The sequence below is a fragment of the Odontesthes bonariensis genome, chromosome 12 (genome assembly GCF_027942865.1).
Source record: "Odontesthes bonariensis isolate fOdoBon6 chromosome 12, fOdoBon6.hap1, whole genome shotgun sequence".
In the NCBI taxonomy this organism is placed as follows: domain Eukaryota; kingdom Metazoa; phylum Chordata; class Actinopteri; order Atheriniformes; family Atherinopsidae; genus Odontesthes; species Odontesthes bonariensis.
Window position 1 is genome coordinate 10,498,804 of NC_134517.1, and position 18,061 is coordinate 10,516,864.

General features: G+C 39.8%; 1 protein-coding gene across 1 annotated transcript; it reads right to left on the reverse strand.

Moving 5' to 3' along the window:
* Window positions 1-1,575: 1,575 nt before the first annotated feature.
* On the reverse strand, window positions 1,576-14,536 carry LOC142397015 (lactase/phlorizin hydrolase-like). Its single transcript, XM_075480441.1, has 15 exons — window positions 14,002-14,536; window positions 11,106-11,190; window positions 10,350-11,028; window positions 9,612-10,257; window positions 7,981-9,531; window positions 7,614-7,882; window positions 7,229-7,519; window positions 6,942-7,140; window positions 6,585-6,787; window positions 6,404-6,510; window positions 6,100-6,231; window positions 5,710-5,933; window positions 3,860-4,096; window positions 3,210-3,328; window positions 1,576-1,629 (listed from the first exon to the last, which is right to left on the reverse strand). Exons 1-15 carry the CDS (start codon window positions 14,534-14,536, stop codon window positions 1,576-1,578), a joined length of 5,331 nt encoding a protein of 1,776 aa, XP_075336556.1.
* Between the last annotated feature and the right edge of the window lie 3,525 nt (window positions 14,537-18,061).

Below are 18,061 nucleotides of genomic sequence, written 5' to 3' on the forward strand. Positions count from 1 at the left end.
CAGAGGTGGATGTGCAGCTGGGCTCTGGATGCCTGGTGGTGGGAGCTGCCACAGAGGTGGAGGTGCAGCTGGGCTGATGAGGCCAGACGGTGTTGAGCTGCCGCACAGATGGAGGTGTGGCTTGGCTCAGGAGACCAGGCGGTGGAAGTTGCTGCAGAGGTGGAGGTACAACTGGACAGAAGAAGCTTGTTGGTGACAGCAGAGGTAGAGGTGCAGTCAGGCGGAGGAGGAGGCTTGGCGATGAAGGTTGCCATTGAGGTGGAAGTACAGCAGCGCAGTGGAAGCAGTATAGAGGAAGCAGTAGTGGTGGGGGTGGAGGGAGCAGCAGCAGAGGAGGGAAAAGCCACACTGTCAAACCTGTTGTAATATTGGTTGAAAGTATTGGCTCTGTCCACATCACCTTCTACAGACTGAGAGTTCTTCAGTCTGTATCCAGTGATGGTCCTCATGCCCCTCCACACCTCCTTGGTGTTATTGTTCTCCAGCTGTCTCTCCACCTTTTTCTTGTACTCCACCTTAGCTCGACATAATGTCTTTATAAGCTCCTGTTGTACACCCCTCCGCATTTCTCTATCCCCATTCTGGAACGCCCTCTTTTTCTGGAGGTCTTTGATGTCACTGGTGATCCATGGTTTGTTATTTGGATAGCACCTTACAGTCCTGACTGGAATCACAGTGTCCCTACAGAAGTTAATGTAGTCTGTGATGGTGCTGACCCTCCTGTCCATATCAATGTCCATTTCATCTTCCTCCAGCAGTACAGCCCAGTCTGTGACATCAAAGCAGTCTCTCAATGCATCACTCGCCTCTGGTGACCACTTCCTGAAAGATCTGGTAGTAACAGGAAGTCTTTGTATTGATACAAAGACTTCGCCTGGACTTCCTTATTATATTGATATTTGATCTAAATATTTGATCTAAATCAAATATCAATAATTATGACCCTAAACCAATATCGAAAGAACAACTTTTGCTTAGTTCTTTGTTTACAAAGTCGCTCATTGTGACTGGAGGATGTTACAGTTTGGCTTACTAACAAGCTACACGCCGTTTTAGAGTCAAAGCATGAAAATTGATCATCTTTCCCTGATATTTCACTTTGTAAAATTCAGCACTGCATCCTGGTGCGATATGAAAGCAACCCCTTTACTTTGAATAAAAGCTATTCAATAAAAGCGTTTAATTTCCCCTTTAAGGTGGTCATTGAGATTTTGTGTGCATTTAAGCAATATATTGACTCAAGTTTATTTATCTTGGAGGTTAGGCCCTGTGGATGGCTGCATTTGCCTCAAACATGATGCCCAACATCAGGCTATGTTTTATTCAGGCACTAGGACCAATGAACAGGCGATGCACCTTGATGGAAAACCACTTAAACATCCTATCACTTCCTGGTTTTGAACACACTTCGTATGTTCTTAGTACAGGGGTGACCCAAATAAAAGTGCCACTATAGCTGGTTCAACACATCAAAGTCCTCCCCCCAGCAAGCTGTGGTTAACTGTAATCACACTTTGCTGAATTAACTATGATGTTTGACTTAAGTTGCCAATTATTTCTCATGGATTTATAGCATCAGATGCTGTGGTCAGTTGCCCAGTTGCCCAGCTGTTCATAATGGTGGATGTTCTGGCAGGAATCAATTAGTCAATGGCCATTGTCAGTTACAGAATTCATATTTGGGAAAAGTAAAAACATTTAATTGATGAGACATTGAGAACAGGACTTTTTTTTAAATTTAATTTCAACATACAAATAATACACAAAAGCAATCTCACAGTGCTTTAACATTCATTACAGTGCTGGTTTCTAATTATCATTTTCATGTAAGGAATTTGGTTTGTAGTCATACTTGGGAAGAGATCCATTTTTACTCTCTGTAGGCATTTACATTTATTAGCTGTACAGTAAATAAACAAGACTTTCTGAGGACACATTTACAAGGTTTCATACTTCTGCAAGTCACAGTCTGTCGGCTACATTGTGTGGTACAATGTCTTTACTTTCGTTGTCCTGCGAGTGAAGCTAATACAATACTTAAATATATAATATCTAGCAGTTCATATCTGACATCTGTCATAAACTCTGAACCCTCATGGGGAGAAGATGCAGAAATTTTGTTGCAAGTGAAATGATGAATTGAACAGACACAAGAATACATTAATATGGTGTTGTTTTGTATCATTATAATAACAGGTAAATGTGACTGAATACAGGGCTTTACTAAAATGGACATTTCCTGATCTAACCAAAGAATTGTTTCAATTTGGACTCCGTAAAGAATATGTATTGTTATTATTGGAATATTTGAACTCATCAAAATACTAGAAACGCTGTTTATATTAATAACAGACAGGCCATAAAATTCCATGTGGTTCACTTGCATGATGCAGTGAGAATGGAATATGAAATAAAATGGATCATGAATCAGATTTTTTAATTCTGAGACATCTGTAACATACAGTTCTACTTAAAGGTATATTCTAGATGTTTCTTGTTTTCTTTGTAATGTGGTTGTGTGAAGTACTTTTGAGTAGTAGTAGTGTATTACCCTCAATAGACAGCACTTAGACCATCCCCAGTTTGTAGAATCAGGGAAATTATCTATCAGCTACACAGAAAAGAGTGCCACGGAAACATTTTCTTCAATCTAGAAAAACTCAAAATATTTCATGCCTGGTGTATCCTGCTACTGATGAGTTAAGTACATCATGATATGTCAGACTAGATCACTCACTGTTGGGAATTACTTTTGTAAAGACTTGAAAAATAAAAAGCATTTGTGCAGTTTTAGATGGAAACAATTGCACGTCTGTGGCCCCATTCTGTTAGCTGTTAGCATGGCTCCTCTGCCAGAATTCATCCGTGATAATCCAAACTTTGAGTGCTCTGAGTGCAGTGAGTGCACTGTTAACTGTAAGGTAAGACACAACTACTCATAAGTACTTGTCATAACCCTACCATAACACCAAAAATTTGTAAATAAATAATTTAAATCCCTTTAAAAGGAATGATAAACCAATCTGTTAAAGATGGAGCTTTAGGTTCAATTTAGACTTTTGGAGAATTCAGTTAAATGTTCCTGTATTTATCTTGAGGAAACCACAGTGTATTTACAGTTACAATTTACTCTCCATCTTTACCATGTCAACCTTATTTCTCTTGGAACTTTTATTCCTTATAAAGAACCAAACGGATAAGCATATTACTCCAAACACTGCAACAATCAGAAGAGCAAATGTGGTGTTAAGCCCAGTTTCAGCATCGCCGGTAGAGAGCTTCATACCCAGAAACTTCACAGCGTTGTCTGTGACCGGTGCACTTGTTGCTGCAGAAAGAAAACACAGAGACATGCACCATAGCGGTCTTATTAATTGTGGTAAAGCTTTTAACATCTAAGTTACTTATTTCACATTGTATTTTGAACAGTTTGTGAACAAAAAATATATTTGCTTCCTTGCAAAGCCTTTATAGCAACATTGAACTCTTCTTAGAACATAGATGGCTTCAGCAGAAGATTGATAAATTAGCTTAACACAAACTCTGGAGACAGGAGGAAAAGGCTCACTGGGCCTTGTCTACGAACATGTTCCTCTTTGACTCACCTATTAACACTCTTTAACTTCCAATATTCAGTTTATTATGAGGGAGGTTGCATGTCAATCGCACAATAACCACGAGACCACGAGTAGTTAAGTCGGCTTTCAGGTTCTTGACCTTATTAGTGCAATTAGTTTGTATTAACACACGACATAACTAATTAATTAATGAGCTTTAAATGCACTCGTAGTCAGATTTTTCAACCTTTCAGCAGTTCTTGAGTCAAAACAAGTATGTGAGCCACATTGAATAAGTTTACCTTCAGGTTCGGGGTTCAAGCACTCATGGGGTCCTAATGCAGGGTCAGGGAATCCATTGCAGTTGATGATGGTGGAGTAGAATGACACAGAATTCCTGGCCACTCGAGGCAGATTCGGGTCAGAATGATTGACATAAAAAAGGCCAAATCTTTCTGAAAAGCCAATGGCCCACTCCAAGTTGTCCATCAGTGACCAAGCTGTGTAGCCACGCATGTCCACACCATCTAGCAAGTAAGCTGGAAAAACAAAATAACTCTTTTAGAAATGAAAATATACTGAATCAATAATTGTTTTTGTTTGTTTCTTGGCCTTTTCTCAAAAGTCCTGGGGTCCGTTTCACAAAGCAGGTTCAACAAACTCTGAGTCTAATCCTGAACTCTGAGTTGATCTTCTCTGAGATAGAAAACTCTGAGTTTCCGGTTCCAGAAACGCTGATTTGAGTTAGTTTAGTCAACTCAGAGTAGTTTCACCTTGAGTTTAGCGCGTGCACCACAATTATAAAAAGCCAGCATCAATGGAGCCCCGATTCGACGAGTCATCATGGCAACGGGGAAGAGGAGGGCTACGTTTTTCACCAACCTCGAATTGGAAATCTTAATGCGCCCTTAAAGCGAGTTTCAACACGTTTTTAGAAAGAAGTGCAACACCGCTGCAGCTGCAAAAGCGTAAGTTTAAATGTATTCCTTTGCAATCACAATAATATTACAGGGGAAAACTGCTTGAATGGTAGACTATTCATTTATTTAATTTAGGTGCAATCCCGCGGGGGAGAAGCGCACTTGGCAGCAGCTTAAGATGAAATATAAAAGCATTTTTTCAAACAGGTAAGACCTCAGCATGGAGGTACCTCATTTTGATCATGTTTTACACTGTAAAGTAAATATTAAATGGCTATTTGACTGTGCAGTTGTTTTATCCCCAACATAATGCTGTTTTCACACACATAAATGTCTTCTCATCTATATCATGTTCTGTTAAATAATTAAGCCTATTTAAACTAACACAGACTCCTACTCAGCCAACAGAAAGAAGGCAGATGCCCGTAAAACGGGTGGTGGCCCAGCACCCCCACCTCTAACAGAGGCAGAGGAGCTGGCCCTAAGCCAGAATATTGGAGGGCCAGTGGCTGAGGGAATCCCTGGAGGGAGTCCCACCCAGGACACAAGTGCCTTCATAAAATGTAATAGGCCGATAGATATCTTTTTAAGCCTGTTTTAAGCCTATATAAAAGACAAATATGTATTTGTCTTTTATGTCTTTTTTTCTTTTGTCCCAACAGATTCTGATGGTGCCGCTCAAAAAGATAATTGTCTGGAAATGCTAAAACATCTATGTGCTCTGCGTCTGATAACCATCTCCCAACGAATATTTAATCCTGTGTGCAATAATGCTGCACCTTCATCCAAGGGATCGTTGTCAAAAGGACATCCCATGTTCGTGAAAAAAGTATCCTCCTACTGTGCCTAATGGACTTCCAGAACTAGAAGAACTAGGCTACGCCAAAACTCGCTCTACTGACTGACTGAATGAGGAAATCAAATGGCGTGTGTGGCTGAAAGAGGACAGAGACAGAGAGAAACTCGAGGTTCATTGAGTAAAACATGGTCCCGACCAGGTTAGGTTCATAGAGTCTGTTACTACAGCAACTGACAGAGAGCTTAAGTTACCTCTCTCTGTGAAACAGGCTAGAGTTACCCATCTTTCTCTGGTTTGAGTTACCTCCCTTTCTGAAACAGAAAGCTCAGTTTCCCTCATTTCAGGGTTAATAAACTCAGTTTTCACTAAACCTGCTTTGTGAAACGGACCTCTGGTCTTAAATGCTTTATATTTAATCAAATTGCTTTAATACCTTTCAACACCTGGTTGATATAGCTTTTATAGAAGTAAATTCTGTGAGTGTCATTCAGATCAACAGGCCCCCGTTCTGAGACACCATTCTCAGTGATGATGATTGGGGGATTTCCATACTCTTCCTTAATGAAGTTCAGTATTTTGCGGAATCCAAAAGGTGTGACTTTCAGCCAGCCAGAACCAGAATCTAGCCAGGTGCGGTCAACAATTGTCCCTGCACCCCTGTTATGGTCAAATAATTAAGGTTTTAGGTTAAAATGATATACACCACCAAGAATGAAAATGTATTCAATAAATACCATGGAATTCAAAATATAATGGGATATTTTGTTGATTCTCTAATAAGATAAGGAAAATATCCCCTTCTTCTATAATTGTGCTTATTTACCTATCTGCATCATAGTGCTGAAGATTTCCGTAGTTCGAAGGGAATGCCAGGACAGTGGTGTAATGGTTGAACCCAAAATAATCATATGTTCCCTTAATTCTCCTAATCTCCTCCGGAGTAAACTCAGGGAGTCTGCAGAATTTAAAGTGAAACGTTGTTTAAGAAGACATAAAATACAAAGCAGGACTGGCTATAACCAGTTGGTTTTAAAGGGAATTACACACTGAAGACATACAGACAATCAAAAGCCATTGTTAACTTTTAATATTACTTTTTAAGGTTTTTATGTTGGTTTTTGTAATACCTGGATTTTGGCAAACCAGCAGCAAAACTGCGCTCCCGAATGGTTGTCTTCATCACATCGTTGTAGTCACCATTAAATATGGGATGGGCAAACCAGCCAATGTAGAACTGCACGGAGTGAGCAGTGGTTAGTGAAAACAGTGGAACAGGTTTTATGTTAAAGATGAGAGGATTTGGCATACCTGCACCACACGTCGTGCAGCATCAATGTCCTCCTGTTTATGGGGGTTTCTGGGTTCTGACCAGTCAGAATTGATAGTGATTGAGATTTTTCCTTTCTGCTCGGCCCGGTACTTATCATTGTAGAGGTGCCAGGCCTCAGCATGTGCTTTAATAAGGTTGTGACCGACAATGTAGGGTAAAGTGCCTGGCCGTAAACTGATCCCTGGAAACAAACATAGTGTAAAAGTGAGCATTACACGGTATTCTTTTTAATGAAGTGCTTTCTAAACAAAATTGACAAAAATGATAAATTCCGGTTCTAAGTACTTAACATTACGGCAACTTCAGATCCTTATCACAACATAACACTTAAATACCTGGAGCAGCTGCTCCATAGCCATGGCCCACCATTGCTATATTATACGGCTCATTAATTGTTATCCAAAGTTTCACTTTGTGGCCAAGATGGCTAAAGATGAGATCAGCATAATCCCTGAATTTGTCCACAATTGTGTCATTCTCCCATCCTCCAATTTCCTGCAGAGCTTGTGGAAGGTCCCAGTGATAGAGAGTGATCTGACACAAAGGGAAAACATTTGCTGACATAACTTGCAAAATTTCAATTTTAAGTATTATTTGAGAAGCTATAAAGAATGACTCTTACTTGAGGCTGGATGTTTGCAGCAATCAGTGCATTCACCAGTCTGTGATAGTAGCTGAGTCCAGCCTCATTAATGTGACTGGTGGTGCCGTCAGGGAGCACCCTCGTCCAGGATATAGAGAAACGATAATGGTTCACTTTAAGTTGCTTCAGTATAGCAACATCCTCCTCTACTTTATTATAACTGTCGCAGGCTATGTCCCCATTATCAGCATTGAATATTTTGAGAGGAGTGTGAGCAAATTTGTCCCAGATGCTGAGACCTTTTCCATCTGCTCTCCATCCCCCTTCAATCTTAAAATAGATATAAACAAATGCAAATGAAAACAGCGTCTATCTGAAATGACCTGGCATAGACTTGATAGAGGGGTTTCAGCTAAACAGTTACCTGGTACGATGCTGTTGCAGTACTCCAAATGAAATCCTTTTGGAAATGTCCATAGAGCATCTTCTCATCGTCTGGTGTGGGGAAACCATTATCCTTCATGACCTGATAGTAGAAATGGGCTGAATACTTGAGTGTTCTTGGCCGATTTGGGTTAGTGAAGTCCACATGGTGCAGCCCAAACCTAACTTTGTATCCATTTAACCACTCAAAAGAATCCATTAGCGATGTCGCCATGTAGCCTTTTACCCTCACTCCATCAAGTTCATGAGCTATTTTTAAACACACAAACACAATTTATTGGTCAAGCCTAAAAACAATGACAAGAACGTGAAACTCTAATATCTCAATTTTGTGTATATCAGGGTACCTTTTAGAGCCTCATTAATATAGGTCTTGTAAAAAAATACCCTGGGAGTGTCTTCCCAAGTAGTTTTTGCCTCTGTAGCCACTCCATTCTCAGTGATGTAAATGTCTAGATCTCCGTACTCCTCCTTTATCCAGTTGAGGAGTCTTCTTATGCCCCACGATACAGCTCTCTGGTTTTTGATGGCTGTAACTGGTGAATCATGTTCCTCTGCTTCTGAAAAGTCCCAGTCATGTTGATAGGACTCGGGAAAAAGCAGGCCCGTAATATGACTAACTATCTTTGTGGTATGGTGATTGAGACAGAACACATCAGCAGTTCCCTTGATGAAGTTCTTTTCCTCTTCGGTGAATGAAGGGAGTCTTGAGTTTGACTGACCTTGAAGTTCACATTTTTGGCGAACTTGCCATTTCATTGCATCAGGGTAGTCACCGTTCTTGAAAATAGGGTGTGCAAACCAACCCAGTTGGAACTGCAGTGCACGGTCTGCAGCCACAATGTCACGGGGAACACTGACATCTTTAGGTTCAGCCCAGTCAGCATTGAGAGCAATGGATACTAGACCGCCTTGGGAGTTGCGGTAATTGTCATCATAAGTATGGTATGCCTTGGCGTGAGCTTTAATTAGGTTGTGTGCAACTTTATAGGGCGCAGTTCCTGGATCCCTAACATTTGGCGGGATCTGTCCAAGTCCATATCCTAACCATGCAATAGTTTGTGGCTGATTGAAAGTAATCCAGAATTTTACTCTGTTGCCAAATGTGGCAAAACAGAAATCACAAAAGTCATTAAAGATGTCAATCATGTCTACATTGTCCCAGCCACCGAAGTCTTGTAAAGCTTGAGGAAGGTCCCAGTGATAAAGTGTCACCATGGGGGTGATATTATGTGCCAAGAGGCCATCAATAAGTTTGTTATAATAGTCAACACCTTTCTGGTTCAGGGAGGTACGCCTACCATCAGGAAAGATTCTGGACCAAGACAAAGAGAATCTATATGACTTTACCCTCAGCGCTCGCAACATATAGAAATCTTCCTCGAGTCTGTTGTAACTGTCACAAGCTACATTTCCAGTAGCATTTTCAGGAATATTGCCAGGTTTCTGAGTGAATGTATCCCAGACACTAGGTCCCTTTCCATCAGCATTCCAGCCACCTTCAATCTGGTAAGACGAGGATGAAACTCCCCAGCTGAAGTCTTGTGGAAAAGTACCATAGTGATACATTTGTCTCTGAAATTTTGACTGACGGGAGAATTTTTCCCAGATAACCTTTGATTTAGATGGAACCTCTGAGGGTGACAGAGTGATGGAAGGGCGAGTAAATGCTATTTCTAAGCCTTTAAAACCAGTGTCTTTGCTTGATCCAAAACCATTTTGCTTGATAACCTGAGAGAAGAAGTATGCAGATTGCTTTGGGGTTCTCGGTCTACCTCCATCTTCAAAGTTAACGTGATGAAGACCAAATCTTTGACTGTAGCCTTGTTTTCCTTCAAATCCATCCATGAGTGACTGCACCGTGAATCTCCGCACATCCACTCTGTCCATGGTTATGGCTAGAAAATGGATTCACAAAAAAAAATGCATCAAATTTTGAATTCTTTACACGCTTCTTATCAAAGAAATGAACACTGACCTTTCAGGGCTTCATTGATGTAACCCCTCATGTACTCCACTCTGCTGGTGTCATTGAGGGTGTCCCCACTGTACTCTGTTGGCATCCCATTCCCAGTTATGTAGATAGGCACTTTCGTAGAATTTAAGTATTCATTTGAAATGTAGTTTAGAAGTGACCGAAGTCCCCAAGGCACAGAATAAATCCAGTCGGAGGCTGTAGAAGGCCAGGTGGGGTCCACATGGGCCTGGAAGTCTCCCACTTCCACAGGACCAGGGTTGCACCCACCTTTACTGCTGTTAACTAAACGGGAAGTATAATGGTTTAAACCAAAAAAGTCAGCAGTTCCTTGTATCCTCTTGCTCTCCTCAGGAGTAAAAGCTGGAAGTACTGCTGGTGCAGAGGGACACTCGTTTTTTTTCTGTTCAATCTGAGTTTTAAGTGCAGCAGGATAATCTCCATTCACAAATATAGGATGAGCAAACCATCCCAACATAAACTGCAGATAGCGATCTGCAGCTGCCACATCATCAGAGTTGGATTTGTTCATGGGCTCAGCCCAGTCAGAGTTTAATGCAATGCCCACTTTCCCCCCCTGTGTGTTCCTGTACTTGTCATTGTAGACATGCCAAGCCTCTGCATGGGACTTAAGTATATTGTGAGTGACCTGAAAAGGTATAAACAAATGATAAGTTAAATGCCCCCAGAGCAATGATTAAATGCTGTTTAATTATTAGCCGATGATAACACGACTTTCACCTGATAGGAAGCAACCGCATAATCCTTTACTCCAGGGGGATGCTCCCCAGTGCCATACCCAGCATGGCTCACAACCCAGGGGCTACTGAACGTGTTCCAGGTCTTGACCCTGTCTCCAAACCTGGAGAAGCAGAAGTCTGCATAGTCCTTGAAAGCTTCAACAATTGCAGGGTTGGTCCATCCACCATTGCCTTGGAGGGCCTGGGGCAGATCCCAGTGGTAGAGAGTAGCAACAGGTTGTATGTCAGATTCAATCAGTGCATTGATCAGTTTATCATAGTAGAGAGCCCCTTTCTCTGATTGGCTTCCTCTGTAGCCTGTGGGGAAAATACGGGCCCAGGAGATGGAAAACTGGTACGTTTTGACTTGTAGACCTCGCAGGAGGTAAAGATCATATACCACCTTATTATAACTATCACAGGCTAGGTCAGCTGTCTGATTTGCAAAGGCTAGGCCATCATGACCAAAGCGGTCCCAAATTGTCTCTCCTTTCCCACCCTCTAACCAGCCGCCTTCAACCTTGAAAGACTCTGTAGAGGTAGCCCACTGGAAGTCAGAAGGGAATGATTCAGCAAGGACAAGGTCTCGTTCTTCTGTGGTTTGGGCCTCAAACTTCTGCCAGATCTTCTGATAACTATTGCTGAAGCCTGCCATTCTTGTGATAACTGGAATATCAAGACTTTGGAAAAACAGAACAATGAATAGAATTTAATAGAAAACTGGCTATACAAATAAGTCGGTGACATAAACTCATACCTGACTGGAGCATCCTGCATGTCCAGCTTGCCTAACACGTCCTTCATGTCACATCCCATGATATTCAAGTCGTTGTTTCTTAGGACTATATGTTCAAGAAAAAATAACAGTTTGTTATTGACAGTAATGAAACAGGGAACATGCAAAAAACAGAATCCCTCTATTGTAAACTATTCAAACAATAACTGCTATATTTCTAATCAAAGTTATGCATGAGTTCAGTATTAAGATCTGGTCCCTTATATCTGCCCTGATTCTCTGGTGTTTGGGCTTTTATCCTCTTGCACTCCATCACGTCCATTTCCCCACACTGTTAAACTTACTTCAACCTTAATTCTACCATGGAAAAATGGTTTTCTTACCTTCTTCTTTTTGAGAAAATCACTCTAATTTCTTTACAAATTTCCTTCTTTAAAACTGTCTTCTGTCATTCCTCCTTTCTCCCGGCTTGACTTTTGCCAAAACAGCCTCCCACCCATTGCTTTTCCTGATATCTGATAAGCCTTATCAGAAGTATCTGCCACCTCGCAACTCTTCTTATCCAACACCAGCTTCAAGACTCTTATTCAGCACCTTTCCTTTTGTTATGACACTGCTTCACTGAGATAATAAGTCAGAGTCTAATTACCGAAAAACTGCTTTAAATTGATCTCTCGTACAATAATTAAATTTGTTCCATCCTTTTAATCGATCTCTCCTCGTTGAAATACTATCATTGCTTTGTTAAGATCTAACTTAAACTATGTACAAAACATCCACCTCGATCTTTTAGATTTTAAATTTACCTTGTCACAGTTCAGCTGTAATGATTATTTAAACAAGACATATTTACTGGGGGACAGTCTGTAAAAAAACAATAATCCAATAATTATTTCCAATAATTTATTTCGTAAAAACTTTACTGGCTCATATAAAAAAAAAAAAAATTACACTGGTAATATACAAACACTTCCAGACATTCTAACTTTTATGATTAAAGTGCTGTAAAAGTTGGCAATATTTTAGTTTACAACTTAATGGACACTCTTGGTCAGGAAGAATCTGTTTGGACTTTAAAACAAATTATGTGTTGTCATGGTGTTTTTATTGTTTTGATGGTACTTCTTATCTTTGGGTAGCTGTACTGATTTCAAATTATGATAGTACTGCATTGAAAATTCACAAGATCCTTTTTCAGTTCAAGCACAACAAACTAAATCATTTTGGTTAGCATGTTAATAGCACACAGTGTTGCATGATAATGCACAGGTCAAATTCATTATTTCAAAATGAATAGTTACTATTCCAACAGTTACTATTCCAACAGATTGCTTATGTGGAACAATGGAAATATTAACATATTTCTCTTAACACAAATTCATACTGATCAGGTAAGAAAGATCATTGAAAGCACAATAATGCTACTTCACATGCTTTTGCATACAGTAATGAGAGATGTTCCGTATATGTGAGGAAAGCTGCTATGAACACTTACTATGTTGTAAATCTCCAAAAAGCTGATGTTGACTGTAGGAACAATTATGAAAAGTCATCTTGTATATCAGGACAGGCAGGTTCCCACTGGAGATCTACAATGTGACATTATATGCATGGGCACACAGTGCAGTTAAGATGTGAAATGTGAAATTAAAATAAAAAAAACACCTTGTAATGTTTATTGTACCTGCATGTTTCTCAACTCCAGTGGAAATTTGGCTGAGGAGGCACAGTCGTATTCTATGTGCACCGACAAGAAATCCACCTGGTCAGAAGAGAGGATACAGCACAAGTGAACTAAAACAATGAAACAAACACACACACACACCTGAGTGTATATAAACATCTGAGTTTAAAAATCAATATCCAGCTGGTATAAGTTTACTAAAATGCTCCAAAGCATATGGACAGTTTATTGAAGGAAGTCCCAACTAGGCGTTGTCAGACTGAAATGCCCTCAGACCAACTCCTACAAACCATATGTATTGTTCATTCATACTATAGCGGCTTAATCCGATTCAGGGTCATGGCAAAGTAGAGACAAACAACCATGTAAACTCACTCCCAGAGTCTATTTAGAGACACCATTTAACCCAACATCCAAACTCCACAAAGACAGGCCCCAGTCGGGATTCAAACGAGGAATCTTCATGCTGTGAGGCAACAGGGCTAACCACCTACATTAGTAGCATTTCAAGACTCCATACTTTGCATTTTACCGCCAAAGCGGATATATATATAAATATAGAGATAGAGGGGGGGCTTCACTACATTGCTTTAACTAAGTAGCAAATAATCTTTTTATTATGATTCATTGTTTAGAGATAGATTTGTTAGTTCATGCTGCTGAAGCACTTTTCCTGCTCTCTGAAACTATCTAATGAATTTAGAAAATACAGCTTACAGTTGTAAAAGCTTTAATTTTTGAAAGTGTAGTCTCATCCCTTGCTTTCAGTCCAACTGAGAGACGTCCCCCTGCAAATATAGAAGTAATAATACAGACTTTAATACAAAGTGATCTGAGGAATATGTGCTTTTTCTACTATATCAAACCAAATTGTCTGGTGTGAAAAATGCCGACTGGGCACAAATGTACAATGAGATGCACATAAGATTACTTTGTTGATCTCTCATGCATTGATTATTAAGATAAGCATAATAACACACACACACACACAACACAAATGTGTAGCTATGGTAGGTCTCTGTATGAGTTAGACATAAAATAGTCATCTTTACAGATGCTGTCTGAAAACAAACAAGCAATATGTTGAATAACTTGGTTGAATAGAAGGTTTGTTCTTCTACTCAGCCATTTCAGGTATGTTTTAATCACTTTAAAAATACTAACAAATGAACAGTGATAATATTAAGACAGTTGTATCCCCAATCCTGTTTTCCTCCAGTTAATTTTACTCACCTCTGTCAGGAAAGTGTTGATGGTAGATCTGATGAATATTCTTGTTGAGTTGGAGGATATTTTGCAGAAGACTAGAAGCCTTTACCCCTTGCCCATCATGCCAAACATCATCCAAGTCACTCAGTGTCACCCATGAGCGTGCCAGTCCTGCAAACTCCTGGAAGGCAAACTCAGCATACTGCTGAAAGGCTTCTAACAGCCCCTGGCTCTCCCAGCCTCCAAACCTTGATCTCAGAGATTCTGGAACTGTCGATCCATGAAGGATGACTAGAGGCTGAAGGCCCACCTCCAGTAACTGCTTCAACAGAGACTGGTAACACCTAACCACAGTTTGCTGTGGTTGGCTGGAGAGGCCTGTAGGAATGAGTTGAGCCCATGACAGTGGCACTTTGAAGTGGGACACCCCTCTACTCTGTAGGTATTCAAAGTACTCTTTAGAACCAGGAGGTATAGGACCACTGCAGTCAAAAGCATCATCGCCCCCCCACCCAGAGCTTCTGACCACCTGCTCTGTCAAAGGACCTGCAAGAAGCATAAAGTCATCCCGTTCGTTCGCCAAAATACTTTGAAAATCAGAAAGACACGAAATGTAAAGAAACAAAATCCACAGCAGCGTCTTCATTGTGGCTTGTAAAATGATGTACTGACATTATCTGCAGACTGTAAAGCTCTTTTAAGCAATATTTTTCCACTTATAAGATTGAGACACAATTACGACTGATATCGTACCCAGTAATTGCAAGTTAAATGGTTTTACTGCAGCTGTTTGATATGATCAGAAGGACTCTGGACCCATTATTGATAACTGCATTTCCATCTGGTACTCATGTTCGAAGAACTTGGAATGTGTGGTTGCAAGATTGTTTTCAAAATGAGTGTACTGGCAGAGATCACAGACATTGATTTGAACCTACAATTTGGAGAAATAGGCATACATTTGATTTAATAGTAGCTGTATGACTCTAATGAAAGTAAACATAATCTTTAAAACTGCTTCCAGAATAGAATAGAATAGAATAGAATAGAAAAATACTTTATTTATCCCCCAATGGGGGAAATTCAAAAAAGGTTCTACACTTCTCTCCAACTATTTTTCCCCCCTTATTATCTTAAAACCAACTCCAGTAACTAACAGCTTTCACAGTATCCATTCCAAACAATATATATACTGACTCCTGCTACTTAAGTGCCTGCAAAAATCATGGCTAACAAAATCACTAACAGGTTAAATAACACCAGAATGAAAGATCGCCTCAATCTCTGCAAATTTTGTTTTAATTAGTGAAATTTCAATCAGAGACCCTCTTCAAGGCTTGGACAAGCAGCACAAAATGTCAAGATTGCATCATTTGATTAGAGAACTGGGGTTCTGTCTATGGGGAACCTAACATTAAAGATGTCAACAGTCACAAAGATCTGTGCAAATATATGCTATGGAGCAAAGGTTTTTGAGCTTATTCATGATGGTTACTTATACTTGCTTAACAGTATGGGTAGTTTAACCAATCATTGTTTATGAACATCTGAAAAGATGCCAATTTCCTGTGGAAAAATGTTCATTCTATGATAAGGTTGACTGGAGTTGAGCGAGGGCATTAGGTGTCAAGTTGATAACATTATCAATCTAGAGGCCTGTAATCAGTTAACGTTTGGGGTGGAAGGCCACATTCTAAAGTTAAGGCCATAGAACTTTAATCTGAGGAGGGAGGGTTGGGGTTAGGGACAGAAAGTCAGACAAAATTATAATTTTTCTGCTCATGTTATGAACCCTGAAAGTCTCCTGACTTTATAACTTGTGAGGGGTTGAAAAGAAGGTTTTTTTTTCCTTAGAAGGGTCCTTTTTCCCATGAAGCAATTTGTGGGGAAAAAGGTGAGGCAAATTTTTCACTGTTTGTTTTTGTAATACTTCTTTCTGCCACAAGAGAGTTGAAGTGATCCACTGCCCTTGAATGACAGCTGGCATACTTTAGTGTGCAATTAAAGGGTCTGGACCCAGAAAACCATTATACTAGGACTTAAATAGAATTTAAAGGATTTGTGTCAAGCAGGTATTCTGAGCAAATGTTTTATGCACTGTGAGTCAGCAACATTAATGTAATGTCTCACTTTTGGCTTGAAATGTGTCTTAGCAAAAGCAAGCCACCTCGGCTTTGATCATGGACTGTGTCATGCTGAGGCTCATAGGACTTTACTTTTTTCATTGAGGTCACTAATTGATAAGTTTTGTAATCGTCAATTTAATTGGATTTTGTACGGACTTTGATTGTAATGAATGTGTGATGTGGTTTTCAGCATTTAGGATAGCTGGCAATAGGCCACCCTGAGTCAGGTTCCTGTGGACCAAAGTCTGGTCTGACAAGAGGTCATTTATTTGTCTGTGGTAGCATATAACAGGACTAGACATGTTTCTTGAGAAAAAAATGTCCTAGTGTACACTTCCTGCCTCGTCTACAACAACACAAAGAGAAACATTACAGTTTGTATATCATCGTTTTATTTTTGTGTCCTTGGGAGCAATGAATTTGTGGAGAGTGAGAAAAAAAAATCCTCGTCTGACAGCCGTATGGGAGTGAAAAACAACTTTTTGGGGGTCATTTTTCTAAGATTGTGTGTGTGTGACAGAAGTGAAAAGAAAGAATTTTGGATACTGAAAACAAGTTTTTTGTGGTTAATATTTTCCGGCTTTTGGTGGCCCAGAAGGACACCAAAAACTTACCATATGGAACCACCGGGCGGCACTGTGGCTCCATTCTAAACTCAACACTACCCAGAACACTGCCCTCTGTGGTGAGGCATTTATTTTGAGAACAAAGCCTTTAAAAATATGAATTTTTTAATTTCCCCCATTGGGGATGAATAAAGTATTTTTCTATTTCTATTTATACAGTTAAACATTTGCACATTATGCTTGACCATTTGTATTTGTTTTATATAATACCAAACAGATGGGTTCGGTTACACAGTATAAGTAAAAAAAAAAAAAAAAAAATCAATACTGGACAAATCTGCAGGGCAAATCTGAATTAATATATTGACAACATATCATAATTGAAATCTATTTAATTAAATTAAATTAAATTAAATTAATTTTTATTTATATAGCGCCAAATACAACAAATGTCATCTCAAGGCACTTAGTTAATAAAGTCCAATTCAAGTCAATTGGAATTAAATTAATTGTAATCATAATTATTTATAAAATAATCCAATTCGTTCATATAGAGCCAATTCAAAAACAATTTCCTAGCTAAGGAAACCAACAGATTGCACCGAAACTTCTCTTCAGTCCAATCTCCCGTCCTGAGCGTGCCTGAGGCGACTGTGGAGAGAAACGACTCCCTTTTAACAGGAGGAAACCTCTGGCAGAACCAGACTCAGGAAGGGTGGCTATCTGCCTCGACCAGCTGGGGTTTGAGAAGACAGAAAAGAGGGGACAACAAACACTGTAACACCATTCAAAGGATACCTGTTGGAACAGGGAAACACAAGTTGATGACCACAAAAATATCATTTGAGAAATTAAATAGGGGAAAAAGAGAGTAAAGTGAGGAAAGGTGTGACAGATGAGGCCCCCCAGCAGTCTAAGACTATAGCAGCTTAACTATGGGATGTTTCAGGATCACCTGAGCCATCCCTAACTATAAGCTTTATCAAAAAGGAAATTTTTAAGCCTGGTCTTAAAAGTGGAAAGGGTGTCTGCTTCCCGGACATTTACTGGCAGCTTATTCCACAATAGAGGGGCCTGATAACTGAAGGCTCTGCCTCCCATTCTACTTTTAGAAACTCTGGGAACCTCAAGTAAACCTGCAGTTTGGGAACGAAGTGCTCTGTTAGGAAAATATCTTACAATGAGATCTTTAAGATATGATGGAGCTCGGTCATTAAGAGCTTTATTTGTAAGGAGAAGAATCTTAAATTCTATTCTGAATTTAACAGGGAGCCAATGAAGAGAAGCTAAAACTGGAGAAATATGATCTCTCCTGTTAGTTCTCATCAAAACTCTGGCAGCAGCATTTTGGATCAACTGAAGGCTTTTCAGAGAATATGTGGGACAGCCCAT

Coding starts and splice junctions, on each gene's coding strand:
- LOC142397015 (XM_075480441.1), bottom strand. CDS start 14,536: ATGCTTCTTGCAGGTCCTTTGACAGAGCAGGTGGTCAGAAGCTCTGGG. Junction 5,934..6,099: donor CAGCACTATGATGCAGATAG/GTAAATAAGCAC, acceptor TGACCATAACAG/GGGTGCAGGGACAATTGTTG. Junction 3,329..3,859: donor CTTGAACCCCGAACCTGAAG/GTAAACTTATTC, acceptor TTCTTTCTGCAG/CAACAAGTGCACCGGTCACA.